The sequence below is a fragment of the Schistocerca nitens genome, chromosome 3 (genome assembly GCF_023898315.1).
Source record: "Schistocerca nitens isolate TAMUIC-IGC-003100 chromosome 3, iqSchNite1.1, whole genome shotgun sequence".
In the NCBI taxonomy this organism is placed as follows: Eukaryota; Metazoa; Arthropoda; class Insecta; order Orthoptera; family Acrididae; genus Schistocerca; species Schistocerca nitens.
The window spans coordinates 57,325,936-57,343,864 of record NC_064616.1 but is presented as its reverse complement, the minus strand read 5'-3'; the positions used below and the strand labels follow the sequence as shown (position 1 = coordinate 57,343,864).

The window sequence follows — 17,929 nt, the reverse complement described above, 5'->3', positions numbered from 1 at the left end:
ACAATAGTCAATTTCGCTATTATGACCCTGTGTTCACCAATCCCTTTATCTGTTTTGATACCCATTATTAGCTCAGGATTATTTGTTGCTAAGAGGTCAAGTGTGTTTTCACAACTGTTTACTATTCACGTGGGCTCATGAACTAACTGCTCGAAATAATTTTCAGAGACTCCTTTTAGCACAATTTTGGATGATGCTTTATGCATGCCTCCAGATTTAAACATGTATTTTCACCAACATATCAAGGCCAAATTGAAGTCACCACCAAATATAATTGTATGAGTTGGGCATGTGTTTACAATTAACTCAAGTTTTCTTTGAACCTTTCAGCAGTTGGATCATCTGCGTTGGGAGATCAGTAAAAGAACCCAGTTATTATTTTAATCCGGTTGCCAAGAATGACCTCTGCCCTTCCTAACTCACAGAAACTATCTACTTCAATTCTGCAACAAGACAAACTACGTCTAACAGCAACAAACACGCCATCACCAACTGTGTTTAGCCTGTCATTTCTGAGTACTGTTAGGTCCTTCACAAAAATTTCAGCTGAACTTATCTCTGGCTTTCACCAGCTTTCAGTACCTATAATTATTTGAGCATCAGTGCTTTCTATTAGCACTTGGAGCTCTGGTACTATCCCAACACAGCTATGACAATTTACAACTGTTATACTGATGGTTCCTGGATCTACATTCTTCCTGTGTTTTACCTGCATCCTCTGAGATTGAAGCCCTTTCTGTGTTTCCCCAAGTCCTTCTAACCTAAAAAACTGCTTAGTCCACACGACATAGCCTCTGCTATCCATTTAGCCACCTTCTGCGTGTAGTGGACTTCTGACCTATTGAGCAGAACCTGAAACCCACCCACCCCCTGACACAAGTTGAGGAATCTGCAACCTACATGGTCACTGAACTGTCTAAGCCTCTGATTCAGACCCTCCAGTCAGCTCCGTACCAGAAGTGTGCAATCTGTCCTGTCAACTATGGTGCAAATTGTGAGCTCTGCTTTCATCTTACAAGCAAGACTGGCAGCCTTTACCACTTCTGTTAGCTGCTCAAAACCATAGAGAATCTCTTCTGATCCAAAGCGACACACATAATTGCTACTGATGTGAGCCACCACATGCAGTTTGCTGTACCCTGTGCACCTCATGGCAACTGGAAGGACCTGTTCCACATTTGGAATGACTCCACCCAGTATGCACACAGAGTGCACATTGGCTTTCTTCACATCCTTGGCAGCCATGTCCGTAAGGGTCCCCATAATGTGCCTAACATTGGAGCTCCCAACTACCAATAATCCGACACACTGTGATTGCCTGGATCTTGTAGGCTGAGAGGTTTCCTCTGAAACAGGACAAGCAACTGTATCTTCAGCACATAGTCACAGATTGTAGCTTACATTATCTGTCAAATCATATATGTATGTAGAGAACGAGAGCAGTCTTATCACACCTCCCTGGGGCACTCTTGATGATACCAGTGTCTCTGATGAACACTCAACATCCAGGACGGCATAGTGTTATATTACTTGGAAAGTCTTCCACCCATTCTCATGTCTGATAACCCGCTCCATTATGTCCATATCTTCATTAAAAGTCTGCAGTGCAGCACTATGTCAAACACTTTCTGAAAATCTAGGAAAATGGAATCTGCTGTTAAGCTACCTCCATGGTTCACAGGATATTGTGCAACAAAGGGCAAGATGTGTTTTTCATGAGCAGTGCTTTCTAAATCCATGCTGATTTGTGTCAAGAACATTTATTATATTCAAACTTAGAATATGCTCAAGACTTCTGCAGCAAGCCAATGTTAAGGAATTGGTCTCTCATTTTGCTGGTCCATTCTTTTAGCTTTCTTATATAATGTAGGCACCTGCACTTTTTTCGAGTTGCTTGGGACTTTTGCACTGGGTGAGGTATTTGTGATAAATGCAGGTTAAGGGGCCAATGTCAAAGAGTGATCTCTGTGATACCAATTTGGGATTCCAGCTGGACTTACTTATTTATTTGTTTTCAATTCTTTCAGTTGCTTCTCAATGCCAGGGATGCTAATTTCTATGTCCTCCTTACGGCAGTCTGTGTGTGAGTCAAATGAAGTTATGTCTGTATGATCGTGCTGCATGTAAGATTTTTTAAATGAGAAATTTAAAACTGCAGCTTTCCTTTTGTGTCTTTCATTATCACATCAGACTGGTTGACGAGTGGCAGAGTGAATGCTTCACCTCATTTAGTGACTTTACATAGGACCAAAATATTTTGGAGTTTTGGGCAAGATGTTTTGCTATCATATCATGGTGGAAGTTGTATGTCTCACTACATTTTAGCTCAGAATATATTCTAAGAATTGATAACAGTTGAAGATCAGTGATATAGGATGGCATTTTTGTGGGTCATTTCTGTTATCCTTCTTGTAGATGGATGTGACCTGTGTGTTATTGCAACCACTGGGCACAGTTTCTTGTGCAAGGATTCAGCCTGAATACATGACGAGTTTTTGCAATGCTTTCCCAAGATGCTGAAGTGAAGTGCAATGGCTTAAACCACTGGCTTTTGGTTGTGGAAGAGTACTGTGAGAATGGTGGTGGTGGTGGTGGTAAATGTATGGTAATAGATGCTATAGTACTTGTCTTCCTTCCAACCTTCCTTCTTTTTGTTTCATGTCACATAAGAAATTGACATTGGACTGCCATTATTGTTGAAGTGGTAGTGAGTAATGATAATGATGAATAATCATGATGAGAATGGTGGTGGTGGTGGTGGTGGTGGTGGCGGTGGTAAAAGTATGGTAATAGATGCTGTAGATCTTCGCATTGGGGAAAAATCAGTGATATGCACAGTGAGTGAATAACAATCTTTTATCCTAGGAATTAGCTTTACTAATGCCTGGGTCACAATTACTGATCCTGTAAAATAAGATTTACTTAATGTGAAGAAGCAATGAATGGGAAAATACTATACACTTGTTCGTTTTTGCAGTAATCTTCGACATTGCTCTTGTCTGTCAGAAAGCTATTACTGTAAATAATCCATACATGGAATTATTCTTTTGGTTTTTACTAGCATTTTTTTCAACTTTCTTTCAGATGCGGAAATGTTTCTGGACCACAGGATAAATCTTGCTGGAACCCCAATGACTTCTTTTTGCTCATGCTGCAGAGCTGTATTTATACATCTTCAGCACCAAACATTAACTGGCAGGTGAGTTAATTTACACTAAAATGCTCCAGTTCGATGGAAAAATGAAAGTTCATTGAAATTATAAGTTTGTGGAGGCTGGTGTGTTAAAACTTCAAGTTGAACAAATATATTTCAAGGACGACACAATACATGAAAGTCACAGATGAAGTAAAGAGATTAAGACGTGTGTCACTTCAACAGTCAAATCATAACTGAGTCCGAGTCTAGCGGCCGCTGGCTGGCTGCCCGCTTAGGTGACATTGCTGCTGCATGGCTGGCAGACAGCGCAGCATGTAGAGGATGCCCATAACTGCGCGGCGGCACTTTGAAAGATTGGCGAGTCACAACACTTTTCCCCCCTTTGAAGTTTTTGCACAGGTCTTGATGGAGGTGGCCTGTAGATTGCTATTGTCCATAGGTGTTGTTTGACTGGTCGTGAAGTCTCGAGGAGGAGGCTTTCCGCACGGATGGAAGTGTCCCCAATGATAACGGGTCAAGATGACAGGAGATGTGGGGGTCGAATCTGCTGGGGCCCCGTGCACCAATCTGCCCATTGCGGCAAGTCCAGTTGTTATAACAGGAGACATGGGCGATGTGTCCATGTCCGTAGGAGAAGGAGGCGAGTAGAGTTCCTCCGACAGATGATGGTCATCTGGTTCCTGCATGGGCACGTCTCCTGGTGGCGTCAGTTCTTGTGCTGGCACCGATATGATGGTGAGAGGACTGCGTTGTGAGTAATGAGAGATTCCAGGATCCCGAGCGTCAGGTAGAGCCAAAATTGGTGTAGCGGCATCCGGAACAGGCATTGCTGGCACATGAGGCTGAAGCTGGTCCGAATGACACACTGCAACACCAGTGTCCATCTGGATTTCATACAGGCGTTGGCCACGGTGTCGTAAGATGCGGCCAGAACTCCATTTTGGCCGCCTACCATACCCCCGTACCCATACAAGGTCGCTGGCGGTGAACCGGCCAAGCGAAGGCACCCGCGGCCGTGAGGTGGAAGGCCGCAGAAGATGAAGTAGCGTGCGCGGCTGTCGGCCATGTAAGAGCTCAGCCGGGCTGTGGTCGCCCATGGGGGTGAAACGGTAACAAGCCAGAAATTGGAGAAGCGCATCATCAGCAGCAGAAGAAGTCAGAAGTTTCCTCATCTGAGCCTTAAATGTGCAGACCAGTCGTTCAGCCTCACCATTTGACTGTGGATGGAACGGAGGAGCCGTGACATGCCTGACACCATGACAGGCACAAAAATCCACAAAATCGGAAGAGGCAAATTGCAGACCATTATCAGTAACAAGAGTAGCAGGAAGGCCTTCCAAAGAGATAATGCGAACTAGAGCATTGGTGGTTGCCGCGGTGGTAGGCAATGTGCAACGGACAATGAAAGAAAAGTTAGAGTAGGCGTCAATAACGAGAAGCCAATAAGTACCTAAAAAGGGTCCCGCGAAGTCAGCATGAATACGCTCCCAGGGCTTCTCAGGTGAAGGCCACAGTGACAAAGATGACTTCGGGGCGGCAGCCTGTGACGCACAAGGGCCGCAGGCAGCGACCATGTGTGCTATTTCAGAGTCGATGCTGGACCAGTACACATGTCGGCGCGCCAGAGATTTTGTGCGAGAGACACCCCAGTGCCCTTGGTGAAGGAGGCGCAAGACCGAAGAATGCAGAGACGCAGGTACCACAACACATGGCGAAGCATTTTTGGTGGAAAGGAGGATAACACCATCCCTAGCCGTGAGACGGTAATGCAAAGCGTAGTAGTTCCGCAACAGATCAGAAGTCTTATCGGATGGACAATCTGGCCAACCCTTCTGAATACAGCATAAAACTCGGGAGAGGGTAGGGTCAGAACCTGTAGCAGCTGCCAGCCGGTCCCCAGTGATGGGGAACCCCTCCACAACACGCTGCTCGGCAACATCCAGGTGGAAACACAAAAGTTCGTCCCTATCGAATGCCAGATCAGGACCCATGTGAAGGCGAGACAGTGCATCAGCATTCGCATGTAGAGTCGTCGGCTGGAAATGAATCTCATAATTGAAACGAGATAAGTAAAGAGTCCAACGCTGGAGGCATTGTGCAGCCTCGTCGGGAAGTGACGTTCTACATCTACATCTACATTCATACTCCGCAAGCCACCCAACGGTGTGTGGCGGAGGGCACTTTACGTGCCACTGTCATTACCTCCCTTTCCTGTTCCAGTCGCGTATGGTTCGCGGGAAGAACGACTGTCTGAAAGCCTCCGTGCGCGCTCTAATCTCTCTAATTTTACATTCGTGATCTCCTCGGGAGGTATAAGTAGGGGGAAGCAATATTCTCGATACCTCATCCAGAAACGCACCCTCTCGAAACCTGGCGAGCAAGCTACACCGCGATTCAGAGCGCCTCTCTTCCAGAGTCTGCCACTTGAGTTTGCTAAACATCTCCGTAACGCTATCACGGTTACCAAATAACCCTGTGACGAAACGCGCCGCTCTTCTTTGGATCTTCTCTATCTCCTCCGTCAACCCGATCTGGTACGGATCCCACACTGATGAGCAATACTCAAGTATAGGTCGAACGAGTGTTTTGTAAGCCACCTCCTTTGTTGATGGACTACATTTTCTAAGCACTCTCCCAATGAATCTCAACCTGGCACCCGCCTTACCAACAATTAATTTTATATGATCATTCCACTTCAAATCGTTCCGCACGCATACTCCCAGATATTTTACAGAAGTAACTGCTACCAGTGTTTGTTCCGCTATCATATAATCATACAATAAAGGATCCTTCTTTCTATGTATTCGCAATACATTACATTTGTCTATGTTAAGGGACAGTTGCCACTCCCTGCACCAAGTGCCTATCCGCTGCAGATCTTCCTGCATTTCGCTACAATTTTCTAATGCTGCAACTTCTCTGTATACTACAGCATCATCCGCGAAAAGCCGCATGGAACTTCCGACACTATCTACTAGGTCATTTATATATATTGTGAAAAGCAATGGTCCCATAACACTCCCCTGTGGCACGCCAGAGGTTATTTTAACGTCTGTAGATGTCTCTCCATTGATAACAACATGCTGTGTTCTGTTTGCTAAAAACTCTTCAATCCAGCCACACAGCTGGTCTGATATTCCGTAGGCTCTTACTTTGTTTATCAGGCGACAGTGCGGAACTGTATCGAACGCCTTCCGGAAGTCAAGAAAAATAGCATCTACCTGGGAGCCTGTATCTAATATTTTCTGGGTCTCATGAACAAATAACGCGAGTTGGGTCTCACACGATCGCTGTTTCCGGAATCCATGTTGATTCCTACATAGTAGATTCTGGGTTTCCAAAAACGACATGATACTCGAGCAAAAAACATGTTCTAAAATTCTACAACAGATCGACGTCAGAGATATAGGTCTATAGTTTTGCGCATCTGCTCGACGACCCTTCTTGAAGACTGGGACTACCTGTGCTCTTTTCCAATCATTTGGAACCCTCCGTTCCTCTATAGACTTGCGGTACACGGCTGTTAGAAGGGGGGCAAGTTCTTTCGCGTACTCTGTGTAGAATCGAATTGGTATCCCGTCAGGTCCAGTGGACTTTCCTCTGTTGAGTGATTTCAGCTGCTTTTCTATTCCTTGGACACTTATTTCGATGTCAGCCATTTTTTCGTTTGTGCGAGGATTTAGAGAAGGAACTGCAGTGTTGATGGATGAAACAAGGAAACAAGTGGTTTGTGATCCATACCAAGATGAAATTTGGATCCATAGAGAAAAACACCAAACTTATGAAGAGCATAAATAATAGCCAAAGCTTCTTTTTCAATTTGAGAATACTTTTGTTGGGCATCCGTGAGCGTTTTGGAGGCATAAGCAATGGGTTGTTCAGAACAATCAGGAAAACGGTGCGCAAGGACTGCACCAACCCCGTATTGAGAGGCATCCGTGGCAAGAACCAGATGTTGGCCAGGTCGATAAGTAGCTGTGGTGGTTTCCCAATTCAGTCTTGTGGAAATTTATAATTGCACAATACAAAAAATTCTCCATACAACATTCTGTTACAAATTTCCCAGAAGGAGACACCTTGTACTACCATAAAATACAATATTTAGTTTTTTACAGGATTTTCATTGAGAGTCAGAGATAAATGTATTGCAGGTAGTATGTGCAGCTTTACTTCAGTGCATCATATAGGTCAACTGAACTGTAATGTCAAGAAATATGAATTCATAAAACTCATTCTAACTGCTGATGATCTTCTCTTAGTGTCTATACCCATATTTTAGCAGTTCAGAGTTTTTAGTTAAAAAACTATATTTTTCATAAATGTGTTACATTTCAGTAATGTTTCATTATAATATTTACATGATGTTAGGGAGCTTAATGGGTAAATATGAGATTATAAATTAAAAGTTTACAGATTTACTCACCAGTTGGTTCTACTTTTATATTTTATTTTTATTTATTTATTTTATAGACTTTCAATTTAGTGACTCTCACCTCCAGTTAATTCGTAGTTAAACCCCCTCCCTTCCAAATAGCTGATCTAGAGGGGCAGATGACAGTTTAGAAGATACAAAAGACATGTCAGGTCCCTAAGCAGCATGATAAATATCACTAATTTTACTAATGTCATTCCTTTACACCATATGTGGGGAACTGGAAGGGGGACAGAGGACTTATGTATTCATTTTCAAATTTGTTGTTTTTTTAAATTGAATTATCTCCACATTAACAGTTATTTTCCAGTGAAAACTATTAAACATTGTACCAGTACAGGCATCAGATAGTGCATGGATATTAAAAGTATGTTGCCACAGAATTAGTAAATGTCTAAGAAGAGTACTATTGTATATAGGGATGAGTTATTTAAAGTAATAATAATTATAATAATAATGATGATAATGATGATAATAATAATAATAATAATAATAAAATTTTCGGATATACTGGAAATTAATACTTCCATGAAAATATTGATCACTGTCATAGATATTTCAAAGGAAAATAGCGTAGCTAAAGTGAGCAAACTTTGGAGTAGACATGAGGAACAGTATCACATACATTCAGTCAACTGCCACTGACTGCTTCTAATGTAATAAAGAAGATAATTAAATCTGATGAAAGCAAAATCTCTCACTCATTTGATAATATTTGAGTAAAAATATTAGAAGATAGAGTACAGTAGTATTTGAGTAAAGCAGTCATATATGGTATGACCTCATTACTAATTAGACAGAAATCTAGTATGGTGGCACAGTTGTACTGAACTCATATTCCAGAGAGGAGTTAAAATCCTTATCTGGTTATCAAGATTTATATTTTCTGTGGTTTCCCTACATCACTTAAAATATGGTAATGATTCTTTTCAAAAGAACAAATTCATTCTTAGGCACTATCTCTAATGGCCCTGTTGTCAACAGGATATTAAACCTTAATCTTCCTTCCTTCTAGACAGAGTGGAGTATGCTCCTAAAGATACATTGCTATTTGGGCTGACAATAATAATTGTTCATTTCATAAGTATGATTCAGAGTCATCACTGTTTTTTATTACTAACTTTCTTCCTTTCAACTTACAAGGCACATAGGAAAATATTTAAACAGTAAAACATCACCAGTCAGGATTATCTGTGATTTTTTAAACATTTTTAATACAAATAACTTTCTTTGAAAAAGTAAAGTTGTACAAAACTGAAAGTGCAGTTACTAATTTAGTTTCCACATTTGTCCAATAAGAAACAGAGACTCATGATATGCAGTTTCTTCAGTTTCATAAGCAATTCACAATACATAAATCGTCTTGTCATGAAGGGTGCAAGCTGCCACCAGTACTGTACAGGATCTAATAATATGCTCAGTTTGGTTTTTTTTTTTTAATTATTTTTTTACGTGAAATGATTACAATCTGATATGACAAGAGAAAAATAGACTTCATGATTGAATAACAGTAACTGAGTCCCTAAGAGGTATTACTGCTCAGCATACAAATTAACTTTGATAAAATACAGGGCTTGCAAGCCTTGTGTAATTTCATCAATAAATACAGAACACCATGGAAATTTCACAGTAAAAAGAGAATGTTCTAAATTTGTGTTTGTGCATATTGATAAGAAATGGAATTAGAAACTTCGTTATGGTCCATTCATTCACATGTCATATTCTATAAATTCTACAATGAAGGAGAGGCTTCAAAGTTAAATTGGTCTTCAGCAAGCAGAATCAGTGACAACAGGCTACTTCCATGATTTATGTCAACAAATTATGACTAGTGGTCATCTACTTACACTCATAATTATGAGAGTTACATCAGGATTACTTTTTATATGTATGTGCATGTAGGAGGAGAAAACTACTTTGAAAAACCCACTGCTTCTCCTCTTAAACAATTCAGCTGCTATTTTTTTCTAATTTCAAATAAAACATTTGCATGTCTTTACACAGAGCAGTATTGCTGTTTATAAACTGGTAACTTCACTTTCTATTTAATACACACACATCAGAGTCCAAATATTCTTATAAACTGTCGTAGAAGCTAATAACACAATATTCTTACCACACACTTCTGTAGAATAAACACTTTTTTGATATTAGCTGCATCACACTAGAAGATTATGTCATATGGAAGTATTGAGTGAAAGTATGCTAACAATCCTATCTGCAGGTCACCACAATGAGAGAAATTTCTAAATATGAAGCAGGCAGAGCTGTGTGTTTAGTTAACTTATCCATGTGCTGTTACCACCTCAGTTTATTATCCATTTGGATGCCTTGAGACTTCCCACATGAAGCTTCATTGTGTGTATGTGTGTGTGTGAGAGAGAGAGAGAGACCACTGATTTCTTCTTCTGGTACCTGTAAGTTATTTTTGTTTGTCTGGAACTGCAATATATGAGCCTCTGTACGGTTAAGGGTAAAGCTATTTTCTGTGAACCAGTTGTAAGCCCATTCCACTATTTTCCTGGCTCTGTCTGCTAGGGATCTGTTTGGGCCCTTCATCAGTAAACATTACAGTTTTTGAAGATTCCTCTAATGTCTCAGGTAAATTAGTTATGTAGGCTGAGTGCAGGAGTGACCCAAGCACCAAACTTGTAGTACACTGCATTTAATATTTCCTCACTCCAAATTAAGTCTTATTACTGTAATATCATTTTAATGCAAGTCCTTGTTATCTGCTGTTAGTTTCCCTAGTAGTATTTTATGATTACACTATCAAAGGTCTCAACAAAATGATACAAATGTCAGCAGGGCAGTTTTTCTGAGTTCATGAAATCATGTTTTGTTTTCTCAATATAGAAGCTTTTACAGAAACCAAACTGAGATGTTGTTAAAAGGTTATTCCCAGAACATAGAAAGGTAATTCAGTATTTTCTTGTAAGTTATCTATGGAAATATTTTTGAGAAAAGGGAATGCAGGAGGAGGGTCTATAATTACCAGTCACTTGCTTAGCTGCATTTTTGTAAATGAGTATTATTAGGGCATGCTCCAGTTATTCAGCTAATACACCTTGACCTATTGACTCAGTACAAAGGTTTCTCAAGGGATGGGGGTTCGAGTGGAGTGCTACCGAGCCACTATAGGATTTTAGTACTTTGGTTCAGATACCATCACAGCCAGAAGAATTACTGCTTTTCAGTGGCCTAATCATTTTTTGTGAGTTTTGTAAGAGTTAATTTAGCAGAACTGATGTCTTGTGGTGGGGTATGAAATGCCTGTCTAAGTACGAGGGTTGCCCAGAAAGTAATGCACCAATTTTTTTTTCTTTGACAATTCTTTATTGAACATAATGAGAATTAGACACATGAAAGATTGGTGTTTTATCCGCACACCCATTTTTTCCACGTAATCTCCATCCTGTTCTGTGGCCTTCCTCCAGCATGAAACAAGGGCACGGATGCCGTGTCAGTACCATTCTCTGTCCTGGTGGCAGAGCCACTGCTTCACTGTGAGAATCATCTACTCATTGTCCTCAAAATGTCTTCCAAGAATGGCATCCTTTAATGACTCAAATGAGTGGAAGTCTGAGGGGACTAGGTCAGGGCTGTCAGGTGTGACATCCATGGATAGTCTCCCTGACGGTTACAAATCGTGGAACTCCACCGAACCACCTCCTGATGACTTCACCCTCTGTGCCCAGCTGCTAACTGTTCTTCTGTCAACAGCAGATGCTCTGTAGGCTTTGCACAAACGTTTATGAATATTCCCCACAGTTTCTGTCTCTGCAGTGAGGAATCCAATGACGGCACGTTGCTTGTAACGTACATCACATACAGACACCATTTTGAAACTGTTGTGCAGCTACGCTATCTGTTGGAAGGGACAGAAACTAGTCATGCTCACTCAGGAGACTTCAAATAATACATACGTAACATTTCACATTCACAGCATTGTTTCTGGCTGAGAAAAAAAAAGTGGTGCATTACTTTCTGGGAAACCCTCACAAATTGAATAGATCTGCTTTCAATGGTACATTTTTTATCCCTAGAAAGAAATCATTGAATTTAATGGCCAATGATTTGCATTTAATATATTTTCTCTTGCTGCTAGTGTTATCTGGGAGTTGAGTATCATTTGCCTTATTGACTTTGTTAGCTTCATGCATAACATTATTTCTAATTGCCTTTCATTAGTTACTGGACTTTTGAAATTTTTTGTACATATTACATGGTTTTTGCCTTTCCGGTGACAGAGCAGCTAACTTTGCAGTACCGACTGTAGTGCATTTTTAAATCTTAATTAGACCATACCTTTGCAATAAAGCTCTTTGCCCTTAGAAAAAGATATTTCAAGCCCAGATGTAGGAACCCTTTCTCTTGACTTCCAGTTCATGGCCCACTGTAAAGGAAAACTTAATTCTTAGTATTGTAAGAATATATTTTTTAGTGCAGCATTAAATTTCTCATTTACTGCGTGTCTTCGGTAAACTTCTTCCCTTTGTTCATCCTGTAAATTATTTCTGAACAGCGTAACTGGTTCAACATTTATGATTCTGTGAACTTGTACTTTTCCCTTCTTAGCTAAACCTGACAGATGGGGATGCCTTATTGCTCCCATATGACCACCATGATCAAATAAATCATTTATTATAGGTCTGATATCTACACTCCTGGAAATTGAAATAAGAACACCGTGAATTCATTGTCCCAGGAAGGGGAAACTTTATTGACACATTCCTGGGGTCAGATACATCACATGATCACACTGACAGAACCACAGGCACATAGACACAGGAAACAGAGCATGCACAATGTCGGCACTAGTACAGTGTATATCCACCTTTCGCAGCAATGCAGGCTGCTATTCTCCCATGGAGACGATCGTAGAGATGCTGGATGTAGTCCTGTGGAATGGCTTGCCATGCCATTTCCACCTGGCGCCTCAGTTGGACCAGCGTTCGTGCTGGACGTGCAGACCGCGTGAGACGACGCTTCATCCAGTCCCAAACATGCTCAATGGGGGACAGATCCGGAGATCTTGCTGACCAGGGTAGTTGACTTACACCTTCTAGAGCATGTTGGGTGGCACGGGATACATGCGGACGTGCATTGTCCTATTGGAACAGCAAGTTCCCTTGCCGGTCTAGGAATGGTAGAACGATGGGTTCGATAACGGTTTGGATGTACCGTGCACTATTCAGTGTCCCCTCGATGATCACCAGTGGTGTACGGCCAGTGTAGGAGATCGCTCCCCACACCATGATGCCGGGTGTTGGCCCTGTGTGCCTCGGTCGTATGCAGTCCTGATTGTGGTGCTCACCTGCACGGCGCCAAACACGCATACGACCATCATTGGCACCAAGGCAGAAGCGACTCTCATCGCTGAAGACGACACGTCTCCATTCACGCTTGTCGCGACACCACTGGAGGCGGGCTGCACGATGTTGGGGCGTGAGCGGAAGAAGGCCTAACGGTGTGCGGGACCGTAGCCCAGCTTCATGGAGACGGTTGCGAATGGTCCTCGCCGATACCCCAGGAGCAACAGTGTCCCTAATTTACTGGGAAGTGGCGGTGCGGTCCCCTACGGCACTGCGTAGGATCCTACGGTCTTGGCGTGCATCCGTGCGTCGCTGCGGTCCGGTCCCAGGTCGACGGGCACGTGCACCTTCCGCCGACCACTGGCAACAACATCGATGTACTGTGGAGACCTCACGCCCCACGTGTTGAGCAATTCGGCGGTACGTCCACCCGGCCTCCCGCATGCCCACTATACGCCCTCGCTCAAAGTCCGTCAACTGCACATACGGTTCACGTCCACACTGTCGCGGCATGCTACCAGTGTTAAAGACTGCGATGGAGCTCCGTATGCCACGGCAAACTGGCTGACACTGACGGCGGCGGTGCACAAATGCTGCGCAGCTAGTGCCATTCGACGGCCAACACCGCGGTTCCTGGTGTGTCCGCTGTGCCGTGCGTGTGATCATTGCTTGTACAGCCCTCTCGCAATGTCCGGAGCAAGTATGGTGGGTCTGACACACCGGTGTCAATATGTTCTTTCTCCCATTTCCAGGAGTGTATTTCATGAGACACAGTTTGATTTAGAAATAAATTGCCAATCACTGTTGTGTCACGTCATTGTATTCTTGTTTGGAATCTTACTGTGCAGAACAATCCAAAGCTGGACAACGGTAAGTCTAAGTGCCTGAGGTCTTGATCATCATTGTAGTATTGAAATCCGCACATACGTTGACTTCCTATTCATAGAAGAAGTTAACTCAGTCAGATTCTTGGGTTTAAATGTAGATAAAAATTTGAGCTGGCAGGCACACATTGAATACCTAGCAAACAAACTGAACAGCTTTGCATTTGCAATGCAAATATTATCAACTGCAACTGACATGGACACATGAAAAGTAGCATATACAAGCTACTTTGAATCCATTATTAGGCATGGTATTGTTTTTTGGGGTAACTCAACAAATATAGTGTGGATACTGAAAATACAGAAAAAAATCATTCGAAATATGTGCACTGCAAATCACAGAGAACCATGTCAACCATTATTTAGAAAACTTAAAATATTAACTTTACCATCCCTATACATATATGAAATCATTATATTTTTGTACACCAGACATGAATTATTTGAGGGAAACCATTTGTCCATTCACATGATGCTAGAAACATAGAAAATTTTATGCTCCCCTCCCACCGCCTCAGATTGTATGCCCAGAGACCTCAATACATGGGAGTGAAAATTTGTAACAAATTAAAAGGCAACAAATTGATGTAGATGAATTTAGGTCCACTTAAAAGAAAGCTATATGAGGTACTGACACTGAAGTGTTATTACTCAGTGGATGAATTCATGCAGGACAAACTGGAAATTTGGGATGGATACAATGTGTTACATATTCCAAGAAATATCCTTATAGTGTTCTTATTTATTGTAGTGCTATTATTTGTTAATGTAAAAATCATTGTAGGTTTTTAGAAATTTTTGACATGTCTCCTGTACACAAACCAAATGGATTGCAACTGTACATCATGAGATGAATAAAACACAATTCACAAAAAAAATTTATAGTAGGTCTTGTTACTATCATCATTGACTGCTCTGTGAAGTTTAAAACTTTCATTGTTAGTGGACTGTACTCTATCAGAACTGCTATATTATATCTTTCCAAGTCTATTACTGAGGCACAGCACTCAAACAGCTGTACTGGTCTAGGTCTATGGCCTTGAATTAATTCCATTTTTTGTGTATGTAATCACTCCCCCTTTCATTATACCGGGTGATTCTGTGATCGTGTTACAAACATTCAGGGATGATGAAGAAGTATAAGTGTATCAATTTGAGAAAAGGGACCCTGGCCATAAATGGCCAAGTTGAAAGTTACAAGCAAAAATTGTTACAATACCTCTGACTGTGCCGGCTGCGGTGGCCGTGCGGTTCTAGGCGCTCCAGTCCGGAGCCGCGCTGCTGCTACGGTCGCAGGTTCGAATCCTGCCTCGGGCATGGGTGTGTGTGATGTCCTTAGGTTAGTTAGGTTTAAGTAGTTCTAAGTTCTAGGGGACTAATGACCACAGCAGTTGAGTCCCATAGTGCTCAGAGCCATTTGAACCATTTTGAACCTCTGACTGTGGATGTCTTCTACTGCAAGCTCTTTGCTTTCCATAGTTTGGGAGGAGGTAGTATGGACCAAGAAAAGATGATGCATCAGATGAATTCACAATCGCAAATAATGACTACCATCAGCCGTAGAATGGAATGATGACAGTGAAAATTTTTGCTGGATTGGGACTTGAACCCAGATTTCCCGCTTATCGCGAGCAATCACCTTACCCTTTGGCTATCCGTGCATGGATAGCCAAATCCAGGTTCGAGTACCAGTCTGGCACAAATTTTCACTGTCATCATTCCATTCTACAGCTGATGGTGGTAATTATTCCCAATTGTGAATTCATCTGATATGTTTCATAAGGGCTGTGGTCGCCGCAGTGCATCGTCATCAGAATAACACAGGCACTGCAATATCGTAAGAAAAGAAGAAATGTTTAGTAAACATGGCCTCTAAAATGCATAATTTAATAGCTATGAGCCCTTGTTCATCTTTGCTACTGTGAAACACATCTCTTCTACTTAACAAGCCCACCACCATGGAATCACTCTGTATTATGACTACAATAAGGTGATTTTGTATCCATTTAGGTGCATTGATTCGATGTCTGTAACTTCTGAATAATGTTAAAGGTAATGCATAGTACATCTATATAAATGCTTTTAGATTTTTCAGTTTCCTACTGTGATACAGGAAGCTCATCTTCCTTATATAACAAGCTTCTTATGCTACAATGTGAAAGTCAAAATGTATTATGAATGTCACCCTTTCAGCTGTCCAAATTATAATTTTTTATTTTCCCTCTGATTGTTGCAACTGTTGCAACTGTTATTTGGCAGTTCTGGCTTTCAGAAACATTAACCCTAAAAAGGCCAAGTGAAAATATTGGAAATCTCAGGGATTGGGCACATAGTGCCCTGTTAATGACTCCAGAAGCTCAGAATTTATACATTTGACAGAATACTTCATCCAGGGCTTGTCATATTGCTCCAAGAGTGATACAATTTTCACAGTAGCGTGTGGAGCATTTTCATGTTCCTGGTACCATTCTCAATTGCATAATCAAGGTTATGATCCAACTTGTTCCCTGTATGCTCAATAATCACTAAATGATCCTTACCAAGAAATTTTCCCAGAGAGCCAAAATCACAGGTGTGCTTCTCTGGGAATGCTAATTACCTGATATTCCTTACCCAACAAGTTATGTAATAGGTTCAAACATTTTCAGCCCATGATTATCCCCAGCAGAAGACTTTTTAATGCTCTAATTTCTATTAATCTTAACCTGCAATTTTTTTCCTCTCTTGTCAGTGCATTCCTGAACTTCTGTGTCTGTTTGCACACTTTCGCCTATAGTCTGCAGAACAGTGAAGCTGTTGCAGATGTCTAGACTAAAGCTAACAGACTTGCAGTATCTTTTGAACCTCTTGCCTGATTTGGCAGATTTGACAACAGTCTAGTCATCTATCCTGTTCTTCACCTTACTGCTGCCACAAGTCACTCTTAACTATTTTAATTCAGCCTGTGCTACTGTCAGATCAACTTTGAATTTGAAGATCAACTGCTCCTTCTTCATAATCATGCAGTGATAGGTACAACTACTGCAGTGCCAAAAGCTTGTCATATCTCCATCCAAACCTGTTGCTCCTCAGTGTCTAACATGAAAAATGTGTAAGCTTTCTTCACCCTGATAAGCATTTTTCACAGCTTTGTGGCAGTTTGCGCTCTTGCCCATTCTGATGACATTTTTTAGACTAGACAGATTAGTGATTGGTAAAAAGTTTATAATTTCACAACTTTTTATTGTTTTATTTAATCAGAAACAACTGACTTATTACATTTATTTTTTGGAAGAAACATGTGTATGTGATGGCTTATACAGAAGTAACATACATCAAAACAATTAGTTATTTTCATCCTCTGCTCATAACTACTCCCTAAAAAAATATTAACTCTTATTTACTGCAGTATTTAAATTTTTTGTCATTGTAACAATGTTAATAGCATTATTTGACACTTAATTTCTGTAAACTTTTATATGCTAATACTTATACAGCTGCAGATGCACTAAAATTAAACTTCTAACTAGCTGTTAGATCTACAGCAGGTTGAGACTTCTAAAATTATCAAATTTGTCAGCACTTGAACATCTCAACCATCTATTCAGTGTCAGTGTTATCATTGACTTCTGAAATGCATAAGTTCAACAATTGACAGCTTGTGTATGGTAACTGATTTTGGTAATGAAAATAAAAAATTTGCTTAACTTTTTATTTTTCATCCATTTTTCCAAGTCTATTACTGAGGTACAGCACTCAAAGAGCTGTACTGGTTTAGGTTTATGGCCTTGAATTAATTCCATCTTTTGTATATGTAATCACTCCCACTTTCATTATACCAAATGATTCTGTGATCGTGTTACAGACAATCAGGGATGATGATGAAGTATAAATGTATCAATTTCAGGAAAGGGACCCTGGTTGTAAATGGCCAAGTTGAAGGTTATAAGCAAAAATTGTTCCAATACCTCTGACTCTGGATCTCTTCTACTGTAAGTTACTGATACCCATTGTGGCTCTTATGCAGACTGTATAGTGTGCGATGCAGTTACCTGTTTAGCTCCAGATAATGGAGTGTACCAGAAGGCTTTACTCTGTGAAAACCCCCTGTTGGCAGAAGTTTTGCAAATAGCACAATCTTTTGAAGTTTTTCGAGCAGCAG

The 17,929-nt window shown here is 41.1% G+C and overlaps 1 protein-coding gene across 3 annotated transcripts in view; it reads left to right on the top strand.

Moving 5' to 3' along the window:
• The window catches only part of LOC126248021 (uncharacterized), a 405,163-nt gene that overhangs the window by 333,320 nt on the left and 53,914 nt on the right, over positions 1–17,929 (top strand). For all 3 annotated transcript variants that reach the window (XM_049948611.1, XM_049948610.1, XM_049948612.1), the window contains one exon: positions 3,085–3,199. In XM_049948611.1, the coding sequence (XP_049804568.1) occupies positions 3,085–3,199 (115 nt within the window). The remainder of the gene's footprint in view (positions 1–3,084; positions 3,200–17,929) is intronic.